The sequence below is a fragment of the Hemiscyllium ocellatum genome, chromosome 3, assembly GCF_020745735.1.
Source record: "Hemiscyllium ocellatum isolate sHemOce1 chromosome 3, sHemOce1.pat.X.cur, whole genome shotgun sequence".
NCBI lineage: Eukaryota > Metazoa > Chordata > Chondrichthyes > Orectolobiformes > Hemiscylliidae > Hemiscyllium > Hemiscyllium ocellatum.
In genome coordinates, this window is record NC_083403.1 from 80,135,809 (window position 1) to 80,157,548 (window position 21,740).

At 41.5% G+C, this 21,740-nt stretch overlaps 1 protein-coding gene across 1 annotated transcript in view; it reads right to left on the reverse strand.

Annotated features, from left to right (window-relative positions):
• Positions 1-21,740, reverse strand: part of LOC132833043 (adhesion G protein-coupled receptor F5-like) — an 81,644-nt gene that overhangs the window by 8,438 nt on the left and 51,466 nt on the right. Inside the window, exons 11-15 of the mRNA XM_060851276.1 lie at positions 18,586-18,758; positions 17,744-17,911; positions 5,567-6,949; positions 2,508-2,549; positions 2,363-2,419 (exon numbers count right to left, since the gene is read on the reverse strand). Coding sequence (XP_060707259.1) covers positions 2,363-2,419; positions 2,508-2,549; positions 5,567-6,949; positions 17,744-17,911; positions 18,586-18,758 — 1,823 coding nt within the window. The remainder of the gene's footprint in view (positions 1-2,362; positions 2,420-2,507; positions 2,550-5,566; positions 6,950-17,743; positions 17,912-18,585; positions 18,759-21,740) is intronic.

Consider the following 21,740-nt stretch of genomic DNA (forward strand, 5'->3'; position numbering starts at 1 on the left):
CTATATAGATTGAAAACAAACGTGCTGGTAAACACAACAGACCAGGCAGCATCTAGACTTGAAATGAGTTAAAAATCAACCAACACCAGGTTATAGTCCAACAGGTTTATTTGGAAGCACTAGCTTTCAGAGAGCTGCTCCTTCATCAGGTGGTTGGAGCGGCGCTCTGAAAGCTGGTGCTTCCAAATAAACCTATTGGACTATAACCTGGTGTTTGCAATTTTTAACTTTGTACACCCCAGTCCAACACCGGCACCTCCAAGTCATAGACTTGAAAATATTAGCTTGCTCTCACTCTACGCAAGTTATCTGACTCGCTGAGATTTCAGTACAAATTCCAGCATTGGCAGTAATTTGCTTCTACCTCAGATCTACATAGACAGTCTTAGTGATGCTAAGTGAGCTTTGTTTGCTCTTTAATTGGTGGAATGCCCTCTTACTGATGGAGTACTGTAGTCAAGAGCTGGGACTATCCCCATCCTGGCAGTGGTGAGACAGGTGGAAGAAGGGATAATAATGGGATGAGTTTGCCTGAGACAGTTGCTGTCTCTTCTCATCATGTCTGCAATGAAATGCTCGGCGAAATGTTGCTCCCTTAATGAGATGATAACCAGTGAAAAGCAAAGTTAATACAATGGTAGAGAACTATTTATTAGCTGTAACCTGACACACTGCCCTCCACACTTTGCAAGAGAAATCGGTAAATTATGCCTGAGCATTCTATTGTCAGATCAGACACAAGTCCCATTCTTCACATCTAAGCTGTGTGTGTGTGTGTGTTGGAATGAATAAGAACCACTGGAATTACTTTCAATCCTTTTTTTGTTAAGTGGTAGTATATTGCTGTTGCCTAGAGTTAGACCTTAGACCCAGCCAGCATCTGCTGTTATCCTGGGATTGACTGACCCACCTTCCAAAGAATGCCAAAATCCTGCACTGAAAATCCCCAGCTAGATTCACAGAACAATGAAATTCACGACTCTGCACTTCTAACCCAGGAATGAAAATTGAAGCCTGTGGTTCTATGATCAGTAACAGTTTTATTTTAGTGTGGTTAAATATGGAGCAGATTATCAATGCATACCCCGATTTTTCTTCACTTCACACATAGTCTCAGGTTTACCTCATCTCTAGAGCCTTTTCCAATCTTGAGTATTTATCTTTATCCTTTGGTGTTCCAAATTGGTCCCCCTTGTATAACTCCTCTCCTTTATATTCACAGCTTCAAAGTTCATACAGTGCAGAAAAGGCCCTTCAGCCCACTGGGTCTCTACTGACATAACTACCACCAAAAGTGCAATAATCCCAATTTCCTGTACTTGTCCCATATCCTTGAATGTTATGATATTTTAATTGTTCATTCAGATACTTTTTAAAGGTTGTAAGGTTTCTGGCCTCCATTACCTTGCCAGGTAGTGCATTCCAAATTCTTACCACTCGCTGAGTTAAAAAAGGTTTTTCCCAAATCCCATCTGAATCTTCTGCCCCTCGCCCTAGAGCCATGTCCCCTTGTGATTGGCCCCTCAAACAAAGGGGTTGATTCTCTCTATTCACCCTGCCATACCCCTGGTATTCCTACACACCTCAATCATGCCCCCATCAGTCTGCGCTCTACAGAAAGCAATTCAAGCTATCTAGTCTCTCTTTACAGCTCAATTTCTCTATCTCAGGCAATATTCTCTGTATCCCCAGCAGTGCTTTCGCATCCTTCCCATAATAAGGTGACTAGAACTGCATACAGTACTCCAGCTGTGACCTGACCAATGCTCGTTACAACATCAATGTTACCTCCTTGCTCTTATACTCTATGCCATGACTGATGAAAGCAAGTGTCCCACATGCCTTAACTATCCTATTTATGTATTCTGCCAACTTCAGGGATCTGTGAATAAGTATCTCAAGATCCCTCCATTCCTCTCAGCTACTCAGTGTGCCCTGTCATTCACTAAACACTTCTTCATCTTGTTTCTTCTTCCTTTGCCCTCTGATTGCAGAAAAGCTTCTTGCTAATCCCTCAGGGTTCAACCTAAGTGGTTGAGAATTTCATTCCCAGACTGTCCGTCTCTCTCTATCCCTCTACCTTCCCTTAAAAACCTACACTAATCTCATTCCTTACAAAGAGTCTTCAAGTATCCATTCCTCTTGTTCATTCTCTGGATCATGCTATGGGACATTGTGTTAAACATACATATATATATAAAAATACATCACATACACTGTTAATATCCTTTGTTTTGTTCATTATTACAATAGCAAACCAATTATATCCATGTTAGCTTTGAGAAAGGTTTCTACCAAAATCATTAATATATTTTTCGGTTTCATATGCATATTGCTGTCATTCTTAGTTTCATAACCTCACCTTTGATCTTGAAGAAAATCCTCTCAATGAAAACTTCTTCAGCAAGGCTTCACGTACCTACATTAACAGCAAAACAAGGCATTTCATCAAGTGAAGTGAAAACAGAAATGTTAGAAAAGCGGTGGAAATGGCATCAATGGCTCACCTTATTGTCCATGAATGTTCCAAAGACTAAAATGAAGAATCCCTAAAAAATGAAGATAATTCTTAAGCAGTTAATCAATAGATCTTTAGATTGTAAACACTTTTTAAAATGATTATCTTAACTATTAGAAAAACTGTCAATACTTTATTCATACTGAAATAGAAGCTAAAAGCATAGGTTTCTTTCAAGCAATAATATCTAACAGAATGCTTCTCAGAGCAAATTTCTGGTGAATCTGCAGAACAACATCAAGCATGTTGCTTGGCTGGCTTTAAGCCTACCAACTCTGCTCCCTCTTACTGCAGATTTCTTCTGCAGAGGTGATCAATAATGCTTAACTTTCTCATTTGTGTTTTCAGATCACTTCATGACCTTATCCCATTCTGGAACATGGGCTGCAATCTTTTGAGATGTCTGTCTATATCTCTGTTATGTCCTCCTGTGTATTGCTCATTATAATCACTCTCCCACTGGAGCTATGCCCCAAATTTGGATGTTCTAATTCTCCCTAATGCGTTCCAAACAGCATTTCCTTGTTTTGATACATACCATGAGATGGGAATGGAGAGTGGATAGACAGTGGCTGTGAAATATAGATAAACGTGGTTTTAATCCTCCGTTTCATGTATGGAAGCTGACCAAACTGAAGGGCTTATCCACAAGACTGCAGCAGAATAGGACACGGAGGATCTGGAGATGTTGGGCAGAGAAATCACAGCGAGAGGGTGTGTGGTTTGATCAGTAAGGAAGTTGTGGGAAGAGGCTGTGAAGGTTACAACATAGTCCAAGATCACAAGGAAGAGAGTGAATAGATGAAGTATGGAGGTCATGTGGAGGTGTTCTGGAATTGGCAAGAGGAAAGTTTTAAGGAGGAGTTCTGGACAAAATGAGGAAGAGCTCTGGAAGAAAGTGCAGAGATCACTACAGAGAGTTCCCAGAGATCACTACAGGGAGTCAGTATTATAATGAAGTGTGGGGTCATAGGGACTGATCAAATGGATTGGGTTCTGGACATTGCAAGAAGAAAGAGGTTTGGAGATTTCACGGAAGATTGTCATGGAAGGGAGGAGCCATCACAAAGAAACCATTGTCAAGGAAAAACTCCAGAAATAAAGGTGGAACAAGCCTTGAAAGAATGAGGAGGAAGAGGACCTGGAGACAGAGGATGAGGCTGTTTAGACACAGTGAGCAGAAGAGGCTGTGGAGATCACAGCAGTTGTTCTGATGATTGCTGGACAAAAATGGTTCAGGAAAATCACTGCTACCTTTGTATCCACAAGCTGTTTTGGAAATGCAATTATCATCTGCAACCTTATCTTCCATATTACTGCCAGATTTTCTGAGCCCATAAATCTCAAAAAACAGTAAAATCTGAGACTGCAACCTTATCATGTTATAATTACTTACTTAGCCATGAAGGTGCAGATACTCACATGGATTCAAACCTAGCAGCTTTAATCAGAAATTGGCTTATTTGCTGGCATCTTTATGTGATATGAAACTTAATATTGACTTGGCAAAGACTTACCCCATGATCTAACTCTGCCACAATTAATACCTCACATGTTCCAAATTTTGCCTCATGATGCACAGAGATAATCATTCCACAATATTCTAAGCGTTTTCATGATCTCAGCTAATAATATTTCTGGACAAGTCAAATCCCGGATTTAAATCTGGCTTGATATATCATATATGGTTTTGATTTCTTTTTAACAAGGTGGTCTCCTACTGAAGCACTCATTTAACAATAAAACAAAAGTCTATCAAATCAAAGAAATGAAAGGAAAATAAAATAAACCATACTGTTTACTTATAAGAAAAACTTAAATGTTTTGGAACACACAGTAACATATCATCTGATCAATTCCCAAAAATCTCCTTTACAGTACCCAAAAGCACACTTTATACTGTACTCACCCAGAGAATAAAATGTCTTCATCGAGTACTTCAAATGATTTACGTTAACTGTGACATCAGCTCCACACTGGGAAAATCTGATAACTTTTACCCGGAGTTATCATATATCTGTGCTTAACCAATTTCAACTTCAAATAACCTCTTCAGGATTTTATGAAATCTTTGGACTGGGACAATTACTATTCCTTGCTCTAAGTTACTTTTCCTTTACTAACCCCTCTATTTCTTGGGAACACTGCTTTATACGTCCATTTTGTTTTATCCATAGACGACTATGGAACATGAAAATGAATAAATCATTTTCTTCTAAGCAATAGGCATTTCCCATATATTTTCTACTAAGGAACCTAGAACAGAAACTTTAATTCACAATTATTAATATTGTTGATTTTTAACTTCCTAATATAAGCAAAAGCCCATTCATCCTAAAGGCAAATTTCCTATCAGGTTGTTTGAAAAGAATTCACCAAACCCATCAGACAAACAGAAAAATCCATTTGTCACGAGTTGAAAATGCGAACATCCAAAGTTAAAAGGAAATAATATTAATATATATATGTAGAACCACTGGTAATCTATGGAAGACTAAAATATCTTCCTTTCTCCACATTATAATGAGTAGACCTCAAAAAGTATACTGGACAAACTTAGGGAAGTTCTGTGAGACACTACATAAACAAATCCCATATGAAATAGTGATATTCCAGTTCATTTCCTTACCATAGAGAATAATTGTCAAGAAAACTAATCCTTTTTGCTCAAAAAGCAGAAATTGCTGGAAATGCTCAGCAGATCTGGCAGCATCTGTGGAGAGAAATCTGTGTAGAATGGGGTCCTGAAGAAAGACCTTAAAAATTAACTCTGATTTCTCTCCACAGATACTGCTGGACCAGTTAAACATTTCCAGCAATTTCAGTTTTTGTTCCTGATTTCCAGCATCTGTAGTTCTTACGGTTTTAATATTTTTGTTCTGTTGGCTGCACTGGGCTGATTTGATGTCGGATTTTCATCATTTCCAGATACAGAAAGTACTAAACTAAAGGATCACAGTTTGTTGATAACTGCCTGATGAATTCTATTGCATAAATATGGGTTAACCAGTAGGAAGTCAAAAGTTAGAAATCTTAAATAATACACACCTGAAAAGCATTGAGAATTGTAAATATATAATGGAAAGCAAGAGGGGAATCTTGTTGAAAGGTTGGTATTCCAAACGCCCAGGTGAGTCCAAGGATTGGGGTTAGCACAGCAATGCTTCTCACAATCTGTTTGAATGCATCGCTCTCCTGATTATTGGCTCTGGATCCATCCCCAATTGTTGGTCGCAGCAACTTAAAAATGACTATAATCAGAATGATGACATTGATTGCGATTATAACCAATGCAGGTATAACAAATGCAAGCAGAGGGTATTCGGTCTCCCAGCCGAGCCAGCAGGCATCTTCTCTGGTGTAACTGTTTCTTGGAAAGGTAACTCCGATTGTGATGATCGAGATTATCAATGGAGGCAGGTAACCAATGGCAAATGATATTCCCCTCATAACTGATCTGCTGAGATCATGGAAAGGGAATAGTAAACGATAGACAAGCAGCAGGCCCAGGGTTAACATCCAGAAGAATAAGGCAAGATAGAAAAAATGAATGAAGAAAGTTGCAGCTGTGCAAGCCTGTATATTTCCTGTTTCTATAGCTGAAGCCACAATGAACCATATGTCAGCGACCAGCAGATTTACTGCAATATTCAGAATTCCAACATGGCGAATGTATGAGGTTTTATTTTTGGTCACGTGCTTCCACACTATGGCCTCGATAATAATAGTGATCAGTAAACTTCCAATTGAGATGGCAACTCCGATAATGGTGATGTAACTCAAAGCCAGGCTGTCTTTGGTATCAGGGGACATTAAAATAGAAAAGGATGTTAAATGCTGACAGTGACATATGATTTCTTCTTCCCTTATTTCGGATTCACAGCCAGTATCATTCCACATATTGCCACTAAAATCCCAAAACGCACACGTGGCACTGTTGAAATCTAATGTGCGATTTCTTGGTGAGAAGGTCATGTTGATGTTTATAGGATTCTCAGCATTTATTGTTACTGTCACGACGAGACTATTAATCAAGAAGTTTTTACCAAAAGTTGAGGTATTGGGTAAAATGTCAATCCATGTTGGATATGCGATACTGATTATTGTGGCATTTGCTGCATCTGAAAATTCTTCAGACGAAATGAATATATTAGCACTTAAATTGGAATATTCCACAGCGGCAAAGTTAGCAAAGGTGACATTAAAATCAGAGACGTCATTCTGTTGAACAATTCTATTAGCACTGAGTTCAAGGTTATTTTCCTTAATACGTAATGTGTTATTCTGCAACTTGAGCCGAGTATTAAAATTTTCTACTGACTGCAATAATTGAGAACTAGGATTGGTATTGCTTTGGCTGGTATTTGAGAGAATTCTCCACGTATTTACTGACTCAAAAGATATAACTGAACTCACGGTTTCTAAGAAATTCTGAAAAACACAAAAGAAAGCTTTGTTAATCAAATAATTACTTGCAATTTTTTCTGAAAATTAACATACTTGGCACCAGAAAATGGCCAAAAGATGGAGGCTTGAATAAGGAATGAATCAAAGTGGCACGCTGAGAAAGCACAACAGGTCTATTAAACCTGTTCCATGCTGAAACTCAGGAATGATCTAAGTAATCATGCCTGCTACACAACCTCACCAACACCACCCACCACCTACCCCCCAAATCCCCGCTACCACCAAGTACTCCATTCCTTCTTGCACAGTCATAAAAATCTCCCAAAATGCTAGAAAGAACATATTTTTCATGAAGTAAAATCAAACTGTTAAAACGTCACTTTAAACCACTCAAGTGATCCAAACCAATCCAGAATGTATTGGACTGGTGGTGTTATTGCTAGACTATTAATCTCGTGACTCAGGTAATGTTCAAAGATCCTGGCTTCAAATCATTCTATGGCAGATGAAGTTTGAATTCAGTAAAAATCTGGAATTAAAGAGTTTAATGATGACCATGAAACCATACTGATTGTCAGAACCTATCCGGTTCACTAATGGCTTTTAGGACAGGAAGGTGCTGGATTACATGTGACTCCAGACAATATGGTTGACTCTTAAATGCCCTTTAGGCAATTAGGGATACACTGGCCTATCCAGTGATGCCCACATCCACTTTTGATTAGATTAGATTAGATTACTTACAGTGTGGAAACAGACCCTTCGGCCCAACAAGTCCACACCAACCCGCTGAAGTGCAACCCACCCATACCCCTATATTTGCCCCTTACCTAACACTACAGGCATGGCCAATTCACCTGACCCGCATATCTTTGGACTGTGGGAAGAAAACGGAGCACCCGGAGGAAACCCACGCAGACACGGGGAGAACGTGCAAACTCCACGCAGTCAGTCGCCTGAGGTGGGAATTGAACCCGGGTCCCATGAGTGAATATTAAAAAATGATGCCTCATACCACCCAGTGAAGGAACATTTAATATTCAGCTTAATTATACTTTAGCACTTAATCTAACTAATTTATTGTGTTATATATATTTATGCATGAAATAGAGATTGGATAAGGCCATTTGGCTCTCTGAGACTACACCTGCAAATCATTAAGATCATGGCGTTTTCTTCAACTTTAATTCCATCTTCTTACACTACCTCCATTTATCAAAAAAAAGATTGAACTGTCTTCAAAATCTCAAGAATTAAGCATGCACAATTCTCTATGCTGGAGATAGAGTCATACAGATGAACAACACGGAAACAGACCCTTCAGTCAAACTCGTCCATGCCGAACAGATATCCCAACCTAATCTAGTCCCCTTTGCCAGCATTTGGCCCGTGTCCATCTAAACTCTGTTATTCATATACCCAAGCAGATGTCTTTTAAATGCTGTAATTGTACCAGCTTCCACCACTTCCTCTGGCAACTTATTCCATACACACATCACCCTCTGCATGAAAATGTTGCCTCTTAAGGTCCCTTTTATATCTTTCCCCTCTCACCCTAAACCTATGCCCACTAGTTCTGGACTCTCCAACCCCATGGAAAAGACCTTATTTATTTACCCTATCCGTGTCCCTCATGATTTTACAAATCTCTATGAGGTCACCCCTCAGCCTCCGACATTCCAGGGAAAACAGCTCCAGCCTATTCAACCTCTCCCTCTAGCACAAATCCTCCAACCCTCACAACATCCTTGTAAATCATTTCTGAATCCTTTCATGTTTCACAACCACACGTGACATCACTTCCGCCCCTCACATCATCGCTGATGTCACACGCTCAGTGACTTCCGCCCCCCCCCGCCACTGCCATGTTTGCTACCACTTCCTCCCCCACCAACGCCACTCACCTGCATTCTGCTGACATGCCCCTCCCAGATCCCACTGTCACCATCCCTGCCCCCCAGAACCCTGAGGGGAACACCAACCCTGCTCATGACACTACCCCTACTCCCCCCACCACCACATCCACTCCAGTTACAGACTCCGCCCCCACTCCCAGCTCCACACCCACACCAGATCCCAGCTCCCAGCCCTGCCGAGTGTTCACCATCCCTCCAGTCCTCCCCCTCACTGAGGACGAACGATTAGTCCTCAGCAAAGGACTCACCTTTATCCCCCTCCGCCCACGCATCAATTAATTTAATACACACCGTGACGTCAAACATTCCTTCCGTCACCTCTGTCTCCGAGCTTACTTTCACAATCTGGACTCCCGCCCACCTTCCGAGGACCCCTTGACTCACCTCCAACACACTCCATCCACCTGGAACCCCGCGCTGGCCTATTACCTGCCCTCGACCTCTTCATTTCCAACTGCTGCCGGGACATTAACCGCCTCAACCTGTTTACACCCCTCCCCCACTCGAACCTATCACCCTCACAACGCGCAGCCCTCCACTCCCTCTGCTCCAATCCCGACCTCACCATTAAGCCAGCAGATAAAGGGGGTGCAGTGGCAGTCTGGTGCACTGACCTCTACACCGCTGTAGTCAGACGCCAACTTGAGGACACTTCCTTCTACCACCCCCTCGACCATGACCTCACCCCATCACCAAACCATCATCTCCCAGACCATACATAACCTCATCACCTCTGGAGATCTCCCACCCACAGTTTCTAATCTCATAGTCTGGGAACCCCGGACTGCCCGGTTCTACCCCCTTCCCAAGATCCACAAGCCTGACCACCCAGGCCGACCCATTGTCTCAGCATGCTTCTGCCTCACTGAACTCATCTCTACCTACCTCGACACTGTCCTATCCCTCCTAGTTCGAAACACCACCCATGCCCTCCACCTCCTCCAAGACTTCCGTTTCCCTGGCCCCCAATGCCTCATTTTCACCATGGATATCCAATCCCTCTGCACCTCCATCCTCCAAGCCCTCTGTTTCTTCCTCTCCCGACATCCCCAACAGTATCCTTCCACTGACACTCTCATTCGTTTGGTCGAACTGGTCCTCACCCTTAACAATTTCTCCTTCGAATCCTCCCACTTCCTCCAGACCAAAGGGGTAGCCATGGGCACCCGAATGGGCCCCAGCTATGCCTGTTTCTTATTTGGCCACGCAGAACAGTCCATCTTCTGTAATTACACCAGCACCACTCCCCACCTCTTCCTCCGCTACATTGATGACTGCATTGACATCACCTCATGCTCCCGCGAGGAGGTTGAGCAATTCATCAACTTCACCAACACATTCCACCCTGACCTTAAATTTATCTGGACCATCTCTGACACCTCCCTCCCCTTCCTGGACCTCTCCATCTCCATTAATGATGACCGACTTGACACTGACATTTTTTCACAAACCCACCAACTCCCACAACTACCTGGATTACACCTCTTCCCACCCTACCTCCTGCAAAAATGCCTTCCCGTATTCCCAATTCCTCCGCCTCCGCCGTATCTGCTCCTAGGAGGACCAGTTCCACAATGGAACACACCAGATGGCCTCGCTCTTTAGAGACCGCAATTTCCCTTCCCATGTGGTTAAAGATGCCCTCCAACGCCTCTCGTCCACATCCCACATCTCCACCCTCAGACCCCGCCCCTCCAACCGGAACAAGGACAGAACCCCCCCCCCCCAGTGCTCACCTTCCATCCTACCAACCTTCGCATAAACCAAATCATCCGCCAACATTTCTGCCACCTCCAAGCAGACCCCACCACCAGAGATATATTTCCCTCCTCACCCCTTTCTGCCTTCTGCAAAGACTGTTCCCTCCGTGACTACCTGGTCAGGTCCACACCCCCCAACAACATACCCTCCTGTCCTGGCACCTTCCCCTGCCACCGCAGGAATTGCAAAGCCTGCACCCACACCTCCTCCCTCACCTCCATCCAAGGCCCTAAAGGAACCTTCCACATCCATCAAAGTTTTACCTGCATATCCACCAATATCATTTATTGTATCCGTTGCTCCCAATGCGGTCTCCTCTACATTGGGGAGACTGGACGCCTCCTAGCAGAGTGCTTTAGGGAACATCTCTGGGACACCCGCACCAATCAACCACACCATTCTGTGACTCACATTTCAACTCCCCCTCCCACTCTGCTGAGGACATGCAGGTCCTGGGCCTCCTCTACCTATGCTCCCTCACCACCCGATGCCTAGAGGAAGAACGCCTCATCTTCCACCTCGGAACACTTCAACCCCAGGGCATCAATGTGGACTTCACCAGTTTCCTCATTTCTCCTTCCTCCACCTCACCCCAGTTCCAAACTTTCAGCTCACCACTGTCCCCATGGCCTGTCCTACTGGCTATCTTCTTTTCCACCTATCCACTCCACCCTCCTCCCTGACCTATCACCTTCATCCCCACCCTCACTCATCTATTGTACTCTATGCTACGTTCTCCCCACGCCCACCCTCCTCTCATTTATCTCTCCACCCTTCAGGCACCCTGCCTGTATTCCTGAAGGGCGTTTGCCTGAAACATCGATTTTCCTGCTCCTCGGATGCTGCCTGAACTGCTGTGCTTTTCCAGCACCACTCTACTCTTTCCGATAGGAAGGAGGCCAGAATTGCAATCAATATTCAAAAAGTGGACTAACCAATCTTCTCTACAGCTGAAACATGTCCTCCCAACTCCTATACTCAATGCGCTGATCAATACAATAAAGCATACTAAATGCTTTCTTCATTATCCTATCTACCTGTAACCCTACTTTCCAGAAACTCTGAACTTGCACTCCAAGGTCTCTTTGTTATGCAAAACTTCCTAGAACCTTACCATGAAGTGTATAAGTCTTGCTCTTATTTGCCTTTCCAAAATGCAGCACCTCACCATTATCTTAATTAAGCTCCATCTGCCACTCCTCTGCCCTTTGGCCCATCTGATCAAGATCCTGTTGTACTCTGAGATAATCTTCTTTGCTGTCCACTACACTTCCAATTTTCATGTCATCTGCAAACTTACTAACTTTATCTCCTATGTTCACATCCAAATCATTTATATAAATGATGAAAAGTAGAGGACCCAGCACGGATCCTTGTGGCACTTCACTGGTCACAGACCTCCAGTCTGAAAAGCAACGCTCCACCACAATCGTCTGTCTTCCATCTTTGAACCAGTTCTATATCCAAATGGCCAGTTCTCCCTGTATTCCATGAGATCTAACCTTGCTAACCAGGTCTCCTAAGAGGAACCTGTCGAATGCCTTACTGAAGTCCATATAGACCACATCTACTGCTCAGCCCTCATCAATCCTCTTTGTTCCTTCTTCAAAAAACTCAATCAAGTTCATGAGACATGATTTACCACACACAAAGCCATGCTGACTATCCCTAATCAGTCCTTGCCTTTCCAAATACATCAAAATCCTGTCTCTTGGGATTCCCTCCAACAACTTGTCCACCACTGATATCAGGCTCACTGGTCAATAGTTCCCTGGCTTTTCCTTACCACCTTTCTGAAATAGTGGCACAATCTTAGCCAACCTCCAGTCTTTCTGGACCACAACTATGACTATCAGTGATCCAAATATCTCAGCAAGATGCCCAGCAATCACTTCCCTATTTTCCCACAGAGTCCTAGGGTACTCCTGATCATGTCCTGGGAATTTATCTACTTTTATGTGTTTCACGACATCCAGCACTTCTTCCTCTGTGATATGGGTATTTTTCAAGATGTCACCATCTGTTTCCCCACATTCTATAACTCCCAATTCATTCTCCACAGTAAACACTAATGCAAAATACTCATTGAGTATCTCACTGCATCTCCTGTGGCTCCACACAAAGGCCGCCTTGCTGATTTTCATGGGCCCCATTCTCTCACAAGTTACCCTTTTGTCCTTAATGCATTTATAAAAATCGTTTGGATTCTCCTTAACCCTATTTGCCACAGCTATCTCATGTCCTCTTTTTGCCCTCCTGATTTCCATTTTAAGTATGCTCCTACTGCCTTTATACTCTTCTAAGGATTCACTCGATTTCTCCTGTTCCTTTTCTTAACTAAAACCTCAATTTCTCTAGTTATCCAGCATTCCCTACACTTACTGGCCTTTCCTTTCACCCCAACCAGAATATACTTTCTATGGACTCTCATTATCTCATTTTTGAAGACTTCCCATTTTTCAACTGTCTCTTTACCTGCAAACATCTACCCCCAATCAGCTTTTGAAAGTTCTTGCTTATTCCCATCAAAATTAACCTTTCTCCAATTTAGAAATTCAACTGTTAGATCTGGCCTATCCTTTTCCATTGCTATTTTAAAACTAATATAATTATGGTTGCTGGCCCCAATGCGCTCCCCCACTGACACCTCAGTCACCTACCCTGTCTTATTTCCCAAGAGTAGGTCAAGTTTTGCACCTTCCCTAGTAGGTACATCGACATACTGAATCAGAAAATTTTCTTGTACACACTTAACAAATTCCTCTCCATCTAAACCCTTAACACTATGATAATCCCTGTCTATGTTTGGAAAGTTAAACTCCCCTCCCATCACCATCCTTAAATTCTTACAGATAACTGAAGTCTCCTTGCAAATTTGTTTCTCAATTTCCCGCTGACTATTGGGGGTCTATAATACAATCCCAATAAGATAATCTTCCCTTTCTTATTTCTCAGTTCAACCCAAGTAACTTCCCTAGATGTATTCCCAGGAATATCCTCTCTAAGTACAGCTGTAGTGCTATCCTTTATCAAAAACATACTCCCCCTCCTCTCTTGCCCCTCTTTTGGTCCTTCCTCTAGCATTTATATCCTGGAATATAAAGCTGCCAGTCTTGTCCATCCCTGAGCCACATTTCTGCAATTACTATGATATCCCAGTCCCATCTTCCTAATCATGCCCTGAGTTCATTTGCCTTCCCGATTAGGCCTCATGCAGTGAAGTAAATGCAGTTTAAATTATCACTCTTACCTTGTTCCTGCCTGCCCTAACGGTTTGACTTGCTCCTTTTCCCATCTGTACCAGTCTCAGATTGACCTCTTTCGGCACTATCTCCCTGGGTCCCACTCCCCCAACCTTACTAGTTTAAATCTCCCAAATTGGTCTAGCAATCCTCCCTGCCAGTATATTAGGCCCCTTCCAATCCAGCTGCAATCCATTCTTTTTGTATAGGTCCCTTCTACCCCTGAAGAGATTCCACTGATCCGAAAATCTGATCTCCAAGGAATCAAAACAGTTCTCCAAAAACACAGGGAGAAGAGAAAATTCACCCTGAAACCTGCCAGTGCCCAGGCAAAAAAATTAATCTCCATAACTGACAGTACCTCTGAAATGCTGCTTCTTTAAGCACAGGCTGATTCTCTCTCCAGTGTTCAGTGCAACTATCAAGATTAGATTACTTACAGTGTGGAAACAGGCCCTTCGGCCCGACAAATCCACACCAATCCGCCGAAGCGCAACCCACCCATACCCCTACATTTACCCCTTACTAATTCACCTGACCCGCACATCTTTGGACTGTGGGAGGAAACCGGACCACCCGGAGGAAACCCACGCAGACACGGGGAGAACGTGCAAACTCCACACAGTCTGTCGCCTGAGTCAGGAATTGAACCCAGGTCCCAGGCGCTGTGAGGCAGCAGTGCTAACCACTGTGCCACCGTGCTGCCCATCAACAGCAAACATGGGAGAGAAACAGCCTATGGTTAGAGAAGCAGTGACAAGTTTAATGGTAACCTTAATCAAATTGGGGCCAGGCTGATAAAATGGAAGTTTCTGGTCTAGCTCTGGAGAAGCACAAATTCCTCTGTCATGGATGGAAAGTGGGGGGGGGGTTACAGGAGACCGATAAGAAAGAGTTTGAAAGGATGGTGAACAGCTGTCAGCTGCAAAGCAGAGACAGCATTTTCATACTACTTAAAGGGATATTCAGCTGATTGGGAACCAGGAAAATGTGAAGACACTGAGGTGAGGAACATCTTATAAATGCTTGTGGAATTTCTGGTTTAAGGCTTGTAAGATTCAGACCTTATACACTGCCGAGAATGTAATCAGTTGTTATTGAAATGAACATTGTCAATTGTTAAATCAATCAAATGCAGTGAAAAAAGAAGTAACCACCAACTTAAAATCTTCTAGCTTTGTGGGTATATAAAGGAAATGCTTTTCATGTGGCCTCAACAGTCTATGGAAGACCTGCTTAGATTGATGGCTTTGTGTCTTGAGATGTGTCTGTCAGTCATTTTGGGATTAACTTTCACTGTTAGCTTGTGTATTCTGTTATGTTAATTTAATTGCTGGGGTGTCTGTGAAATTAGTGAATGTGAATCATAAATTTAAGTTTAATAGAGGGGTAATGATCCAATTCTGATTCTAGGCGCATCTAAATAATTCACATGTCAATACAAATATTGAACCAGCTAATGAATTTGTTTGTGAGAATGAAAAAAAGGGGATACTCCAAACTAAAATGTAAACTTTGAAAATGAAAACATAGCTAATGAGCTTGTTTCTTTCTAAATATGAATAAATTCTATCCCTAAGAGTCTTCTTCAATAAATTCTCTCCCACTGATGTAAGGCTCACTGGCCAGAATATCCCTGTTGCCCTTCTTAATCAAAGGAACAACATTGGCTATTTTCCAGTCCTCTGGGACACCTTCTGTGAGTAAAGAGGACACAAAAATTTTCTACAAGGCCCCAGTAATTTCCTAGCTGCCTCCCTTAGCATTCTGGGATAGATCCCATCCGATTCTGGAGGCTTGTTTACCTTAATGCTTTTCAAACCATCCAACTCCTTTTTTATACTGACTTGTCCTAGAACATCAACATACCCCTCCTGAGGCTCAACAGCCACCAGGTCCTTCACCTTTGTGAATACAGAGACAAAGTATTTGTTAAAGATCTCACCCACTTCTCCGGCTCCACACATTAATTCTCTCCTTTCTCCATGAGTAAACCTACCTTTTCTCTAGCTACCCTCTTACTTCTTGGATATATGTAAAACACTTTGGGATTTTCCTTAATCCTTTTCGCCAAAGACATTTCATGGTCCCTTTTAGCCCACCTGATTCCTTGTTTGAGATTTTCCCTGCTGTTCTTGTATTCTTGTATTCTGTCTGTCCTCAATTTCCTAAACCTTACATATACCTCCTTTTTTTTTGACTAAGTATTAAATTCTTGTATTCTGTCTGTCTTCAATTTCCTAAACCTTACATATACCTCCTTTTTTTTGACTAAGTATTAAATTTCTCTTGTCACTCAAGATTCTCAAACCTTGCCACCCCTAGCCTTCATTTTCAGAGGAACATGCTGTTCCTGAACTCTAATCAATTGACCTTTAGAAGGAAGCTATATGCCAGATGTGGATTTACCCTCAAATAGCTCTCCCCAGTCTACATTTCCTAGTTCCCGTCTAATATTATGGTCATCAGCCTCACCCCAATTTAATGTCATTCAAAGGCTACTCTTGTTCTTATCCATTAGTAACTTGAAACTTACAGAATTATGGCCACTGTTCCTGAAATGCAGCCCCACTAGAATTTCAATCACCTGACTGGGCTCAATCCCCAATATTAGGACTAGAATGGCCACATATTTCAAAGACCATTTGCTTATAAATTTCTTTAGGATAATAAACCTGGGGAAAATGTTATTTCCAAATATAGTAGAAATGATTCTATATGGAACTTAAACAACACTATTGGCCAGATCTCATTAGAAACTGAAGCATGCTATAATCCATATCTGATGCTTCTTCAAATGGATTGAGGACACTGAAATTTCATGTGCAAAAGGATGGAAACCTGTCTATTATGCTACTAGATAATTCACCAAGATGGACCAGCAGCTTTAACAATTGAAAAGGTGGCTTTAACAGGAACATGGACATGCAGAAAATGTTCAGATTATGTAATGGGTTCACAGTTTAAGAAAGACGTTGACCATTAACCATTGGTCAGTCTTCTGAACACAAATTAAATAGCTAAGATATCTCCTAGATTCAATGGTTTAGATTGAGGCTAATGAACAACAACTGAATACGTGCCGAGGAAGTACCACTTGACAGCAGACACAATAACTTGGATACCAATATGTGGAGCAGAGAAAGCAAACACAGATTTCCTAACAGAGTTAAAGTTTACATGTCAGAAGCCAGAAGTCAGTTACCAGCTACAGGAAAGAAACCCTACAAGAAAATTGGGAAGCACACAAATGGTGATGTAGAATTCATCCAAACAAGATCTGGTTTGGAAGGCTAACGAGATGAGATATTAAAGAATGCTATACTGTGCCAGTACTTTGAGCAGTGTAGCATCTTACTATCATCAATAACTTTCTCATCTTCAATGAGAGATTAATGATAGCAGAGCACTTAAACTTGAAAATATTCAGAGAATTCATTGAGGTCATTTGGACATTAGAAAGTGTCATGTGAGGGCACAACTGTCAGAGTGCCAAAGATCTCAAACTCAATGTAAAAAATGATCAATAATTGTGTTTTATGCATAGTGAACAGCCAAAAGAGAAAAAAATTATCATCTTTTCTCTTCAAGGCCATGGGAGTCCTTGGGAATATATTTCTTCAAGTTCAAAGGCAAGGTGTTCATTATTATCATAGATCACTGCTTGAGATGGAATGAGATAAATCACTTTCACAATATTACGACAGAAACTACATAACAATTGCTTAAGATAATCTTCCCAACACACTTATAACTAACCTTCAAATAGGTCTTAGTGTGATTCCATAAACTACACATACAACTTTCACCTTGTTAACCTTCTCTTTCACATTAAACATTAAACAGATACAAATCAGAAAGTAGGCTTGTGATTGTTTCTAGTAGATGATGATTCTTACCCTCATATCTGTTTCATTAACAGTGCTATTTACATTTGAAATTTGTCTCATAATTTCAACCACAGCTTGAACATTGCCAGGCGTGTTCACTGTGTCCTCATCTGTCACATTGGACAACTGTTCAAGAAGACTGGAAAAATTGTTTTCCAAATCAGTCGTGTTTACTGCCTGCAAAATAAAATTAGAAATGATAATTAGCAAAATCATGCATATTCCTGCTGTCATGATACAACTGACAATCATGTTCGCTGTACAGCCTCCAATCCCATCCCATTAGCAGTTGCAGAATTTCGTCATAAAGGCAAAAAAAGCCAAAACTTTTTAAATGCCCTATGGAAACTCAGGAGGAAAAACATTGGAAAATTCCTCTTTAGCCCATAAATGTAATGAACACATGTTTCAAGGAATCACTGTGCTAATAATGCAATGTTCTATTTTCCTTTTATTTGCTACATTATCAGCCAAAGTGAAGATTATGGAGTTTTCAAGCTTGATGTTTTGGAACTGTTTCTTTAGAGTAAAACACAGAAGCACAGGACATTACATGAACAGTTCTGACTTCTGCCTGACAATCTTGATTATTAAAAGCTAAAAGGGGACCTTGAGTGTTTGACTGGGAAAATGGTGCAAGACATTCATACTCTGAATCTGAGATGGACACAGTGGTTGTCGGCGCCTTGGTGCCTTTGCTGCCTGAAGAAGAGGATGAATTTCTTTCGAGACACTTACATGCCGCCTGTATCAGAGACAAAGATGGAGGAGCCTGACATGCTGCTAAAAGGCCCCAGGAGAGCTACAATAAAATAAAGACAGCAATTACTTTAGCTTCTCATAATTCGTACCTCAAGAATATTATTGATTTCCTCTGATATACAGAAATCTAATACTTCTTCATATACTCCATTCCTTCCACATCTTCTTTTCTTGACACCTGGCATGTTTTCACATGGGATTTCTGCGACGATATTAAAATTTGTTGTGCCAAACGTTTGATCCGTACATGGTATTTCATCAGCTGTTTAAAGAAAACACTCATACGGTTTTTCCAAAATCTACAAAATGTAGTCCTTACTGCTCCTTTAAATTTCTAATTTATTTCACACTAACTTAGTCTGTATGTACTTGATTACTGACTTCTGAATAACTTAACATGTTTCCATTCAAGCACATATCTTCAGATCATGCAGAGCAACAGTAGCTTTGTTACTTTTGCACCAGAACATCTAAGTTCAGGCCTCACCTTCCACAGAGTAAAAAAGTGCATCTTTATTGTTTGAGTGTTTAGAAGTATAACATGCTATATAACAATTTGTTATAATGATTCAAATGCCCATTAGTTTGAATGGAATAGAACGTGTTGACTTTCTAAAATATGTAATGAATGAAAGGGGAAGAGACAATTGAAGCAAGGTTGTAAAGTCCAGTACATGAAGTCAGCTATCCAAATAATTGAAGCAGCCAAGAACCATTTTTATGCCTGGGACTCATTTAAGTATAATTGACAAGCTGTCTATAAATCTGTAGTGGATGCATCAAACTATGAATGATTAGATACTAGTTTTTAAACATGATATGTATTTTTCTGATGCCATGTGTTAGTGAACACAGGAATTGGTGGATGGAATAAATGAATACATGGCTGAAAAGGAGCGAGGGCTTTAGATTCCTGGATTGCTGGGGCTATTTCTCGGGAAGATCAGACTTGTACAAGTGTGACACATTGCACCAGAACTGGAACAGAGCCAATGACTGTCTGTCTCTTCTCTGTGTCCCTCATGGCCCTACATACTTTGATAGGGCATGAATGGGACAAAGGGTACAGGGCACTGAACTCTGTTGTTCACGAATTACATACTAATACCTTCCTGCACGATTTACACTTCTGCAAAAGATATTAACCGCTCTCATTGCTGGGTGAGTGCTTATATTCCCATCCATTCTGAAGGGGGAACCCCCCCCCCCGACACATTCCATTCAATGAAGCCAACACTGCCGAGTGGTCAGACATCATGTTCACTCTTGAGACCCAACTTTGAGTGAGCTACATCAGTGTCCAGGTTTTCCCATGAGAATACCAATACTGGACACAAGACTTCTCTAGGTGAGAGAGATAGTTTACTTCAGGGGATGACATTTAATATAGGAATTGAGGGAATGGGCCTGAATGGATAAGAGGCATTGTTGGCAGGAGGTCAGTGGGAAATTGGGAAGCAAATATGTAAGGAGATCTCAGATACCTCAAAGAAAAATAGGGTTGTAAAGGTAGAGGTTCTTAACTTTCCAAACATAAACTGGGACAGTCATAGTGTTAAGGGCTTCAATGGAGAGGAATTTGTAAAATGTGTTCAAGAAAACTTTCTTATTCAATATGTGGATGTGCCTACTAGAGAAGAGCAATAGTAGTTCTATTGTTGGGAAATAAGGCAAGGCAAGTGACTGAGGTGTCAGAGGGGAGCACTTTAGGGCAAGTGATCATAATTTTATTAGTTTTAAAATAGTGATGGAAAAGGATAGAACTGATCAAAAGTTAATGTTCTAAATTGGAGTAAGTCCAATTTTGACAGTATTAGGCAGGAATATTCAAAAGTTGATTTGTGGAGGCTGTTTGCAGATAAAGTGATGGTTGGGAAGTGGGAGACAGTTAAGAATGAGATAATGGGAGTTCATAGACAGTATGTTCCTGTTAGTGTGAAGGGCAAGGCTGGTAGGTATGGGCTTTGAGATATTGAGGCTCTAGTCAAGAAAAAGGAGGCATACATCATATACAAACAGCTGGGACTGAATGAATCCCTGGAAGAGTATAAGGCAGTAGGAGTATACTTAAGAGGGAAGTCAGGAGTGATAAAAGGGGACATTAGAAAGCATTAGCAAATAGAGTTAAGGAGAATCTAAAGTGATTCTATAAATACATTAAGGATAAAAGAGTAACTAGGGAGGGAATAGGGCCCCTTAAAGATCATCATGGTCATCTATATGTGGAACCACAGGAGATGAATGAGATATTAAGGAATATTTTGCATTGGGATTTACTGTGGAGAAGGACATGGAAGTAGGGAATTTGGGGGGATAAATCATGATGTCTTGAAAAGAGTTCACAATGCAAATGGAGGTGCTGGAGGTCTGAAAATGCATAAAAGTAAATAAATCCCTGAGACCTGATCACGTCTATTCCAGAAATTTGTGGGAAGCCAGGAAAGAGATTGCTGGGCCCTTTGCTGAGGTATTTGTATCATTGATAGCTATGGTTGAGGTGTGCCAGAAGACTGGAGGTTAACTAATGTGGTGCCATTATTTAAGAGAGGCTGCAAGGAAAACCAGGAAACTGGAGACTGGTGAGCCTTAAGTCAGTGGTGATGTTGGAGACGATTCTGAGGGATAGGATTTATATACATTTGGAAAGACAAGGACTGATTAGGGATAGTCAGCATGGCTTTGTGAGTAGGAAATTGTATCTCACTAACTTGATTAGGGTTAGGGTTAACTTGATTGAGTTAGGTGAAGAGGTGACAAAGAAGAATAATGGGGGCCGAGTGGCAGACATTGTTTATCAGCAAAGCTTTCAACAAGATTCTGCAGGACAGATTGTTTACTAAGGTTAAGTCACATAGGATTCGGGGGAGGGGGAAGGAGTGGCTTGTCAAACTGAATACAAAATTGGTTTGAATGTGAGAGAGAGAGGGTGGTGATGGAGGATTCTTTTATGGACAGGAGGCTGCGACCAGTGATGTGCCACAAGGATCAGTGCTCTGGGTCCAGTGCTTTTTGTTATTTATATAAATGATTTAAGTGTGAATAAAAGAGGTGTGGTTAGTAAGTTTGCAGATGACACCAAAATCGGTGGTGTAGTGGACAGTGAAGAAGATTACCTCAGAGTACAATGAGACCTTGCTAAGATGGACCAGTGGGCTGAGGAGTTGCAGATGGAGTTTAATTTAGATTGATGTGAGGTATTGCATTTTGGTAAGGCAAACCCTGGGTAGGTCATTTACAGTTAATG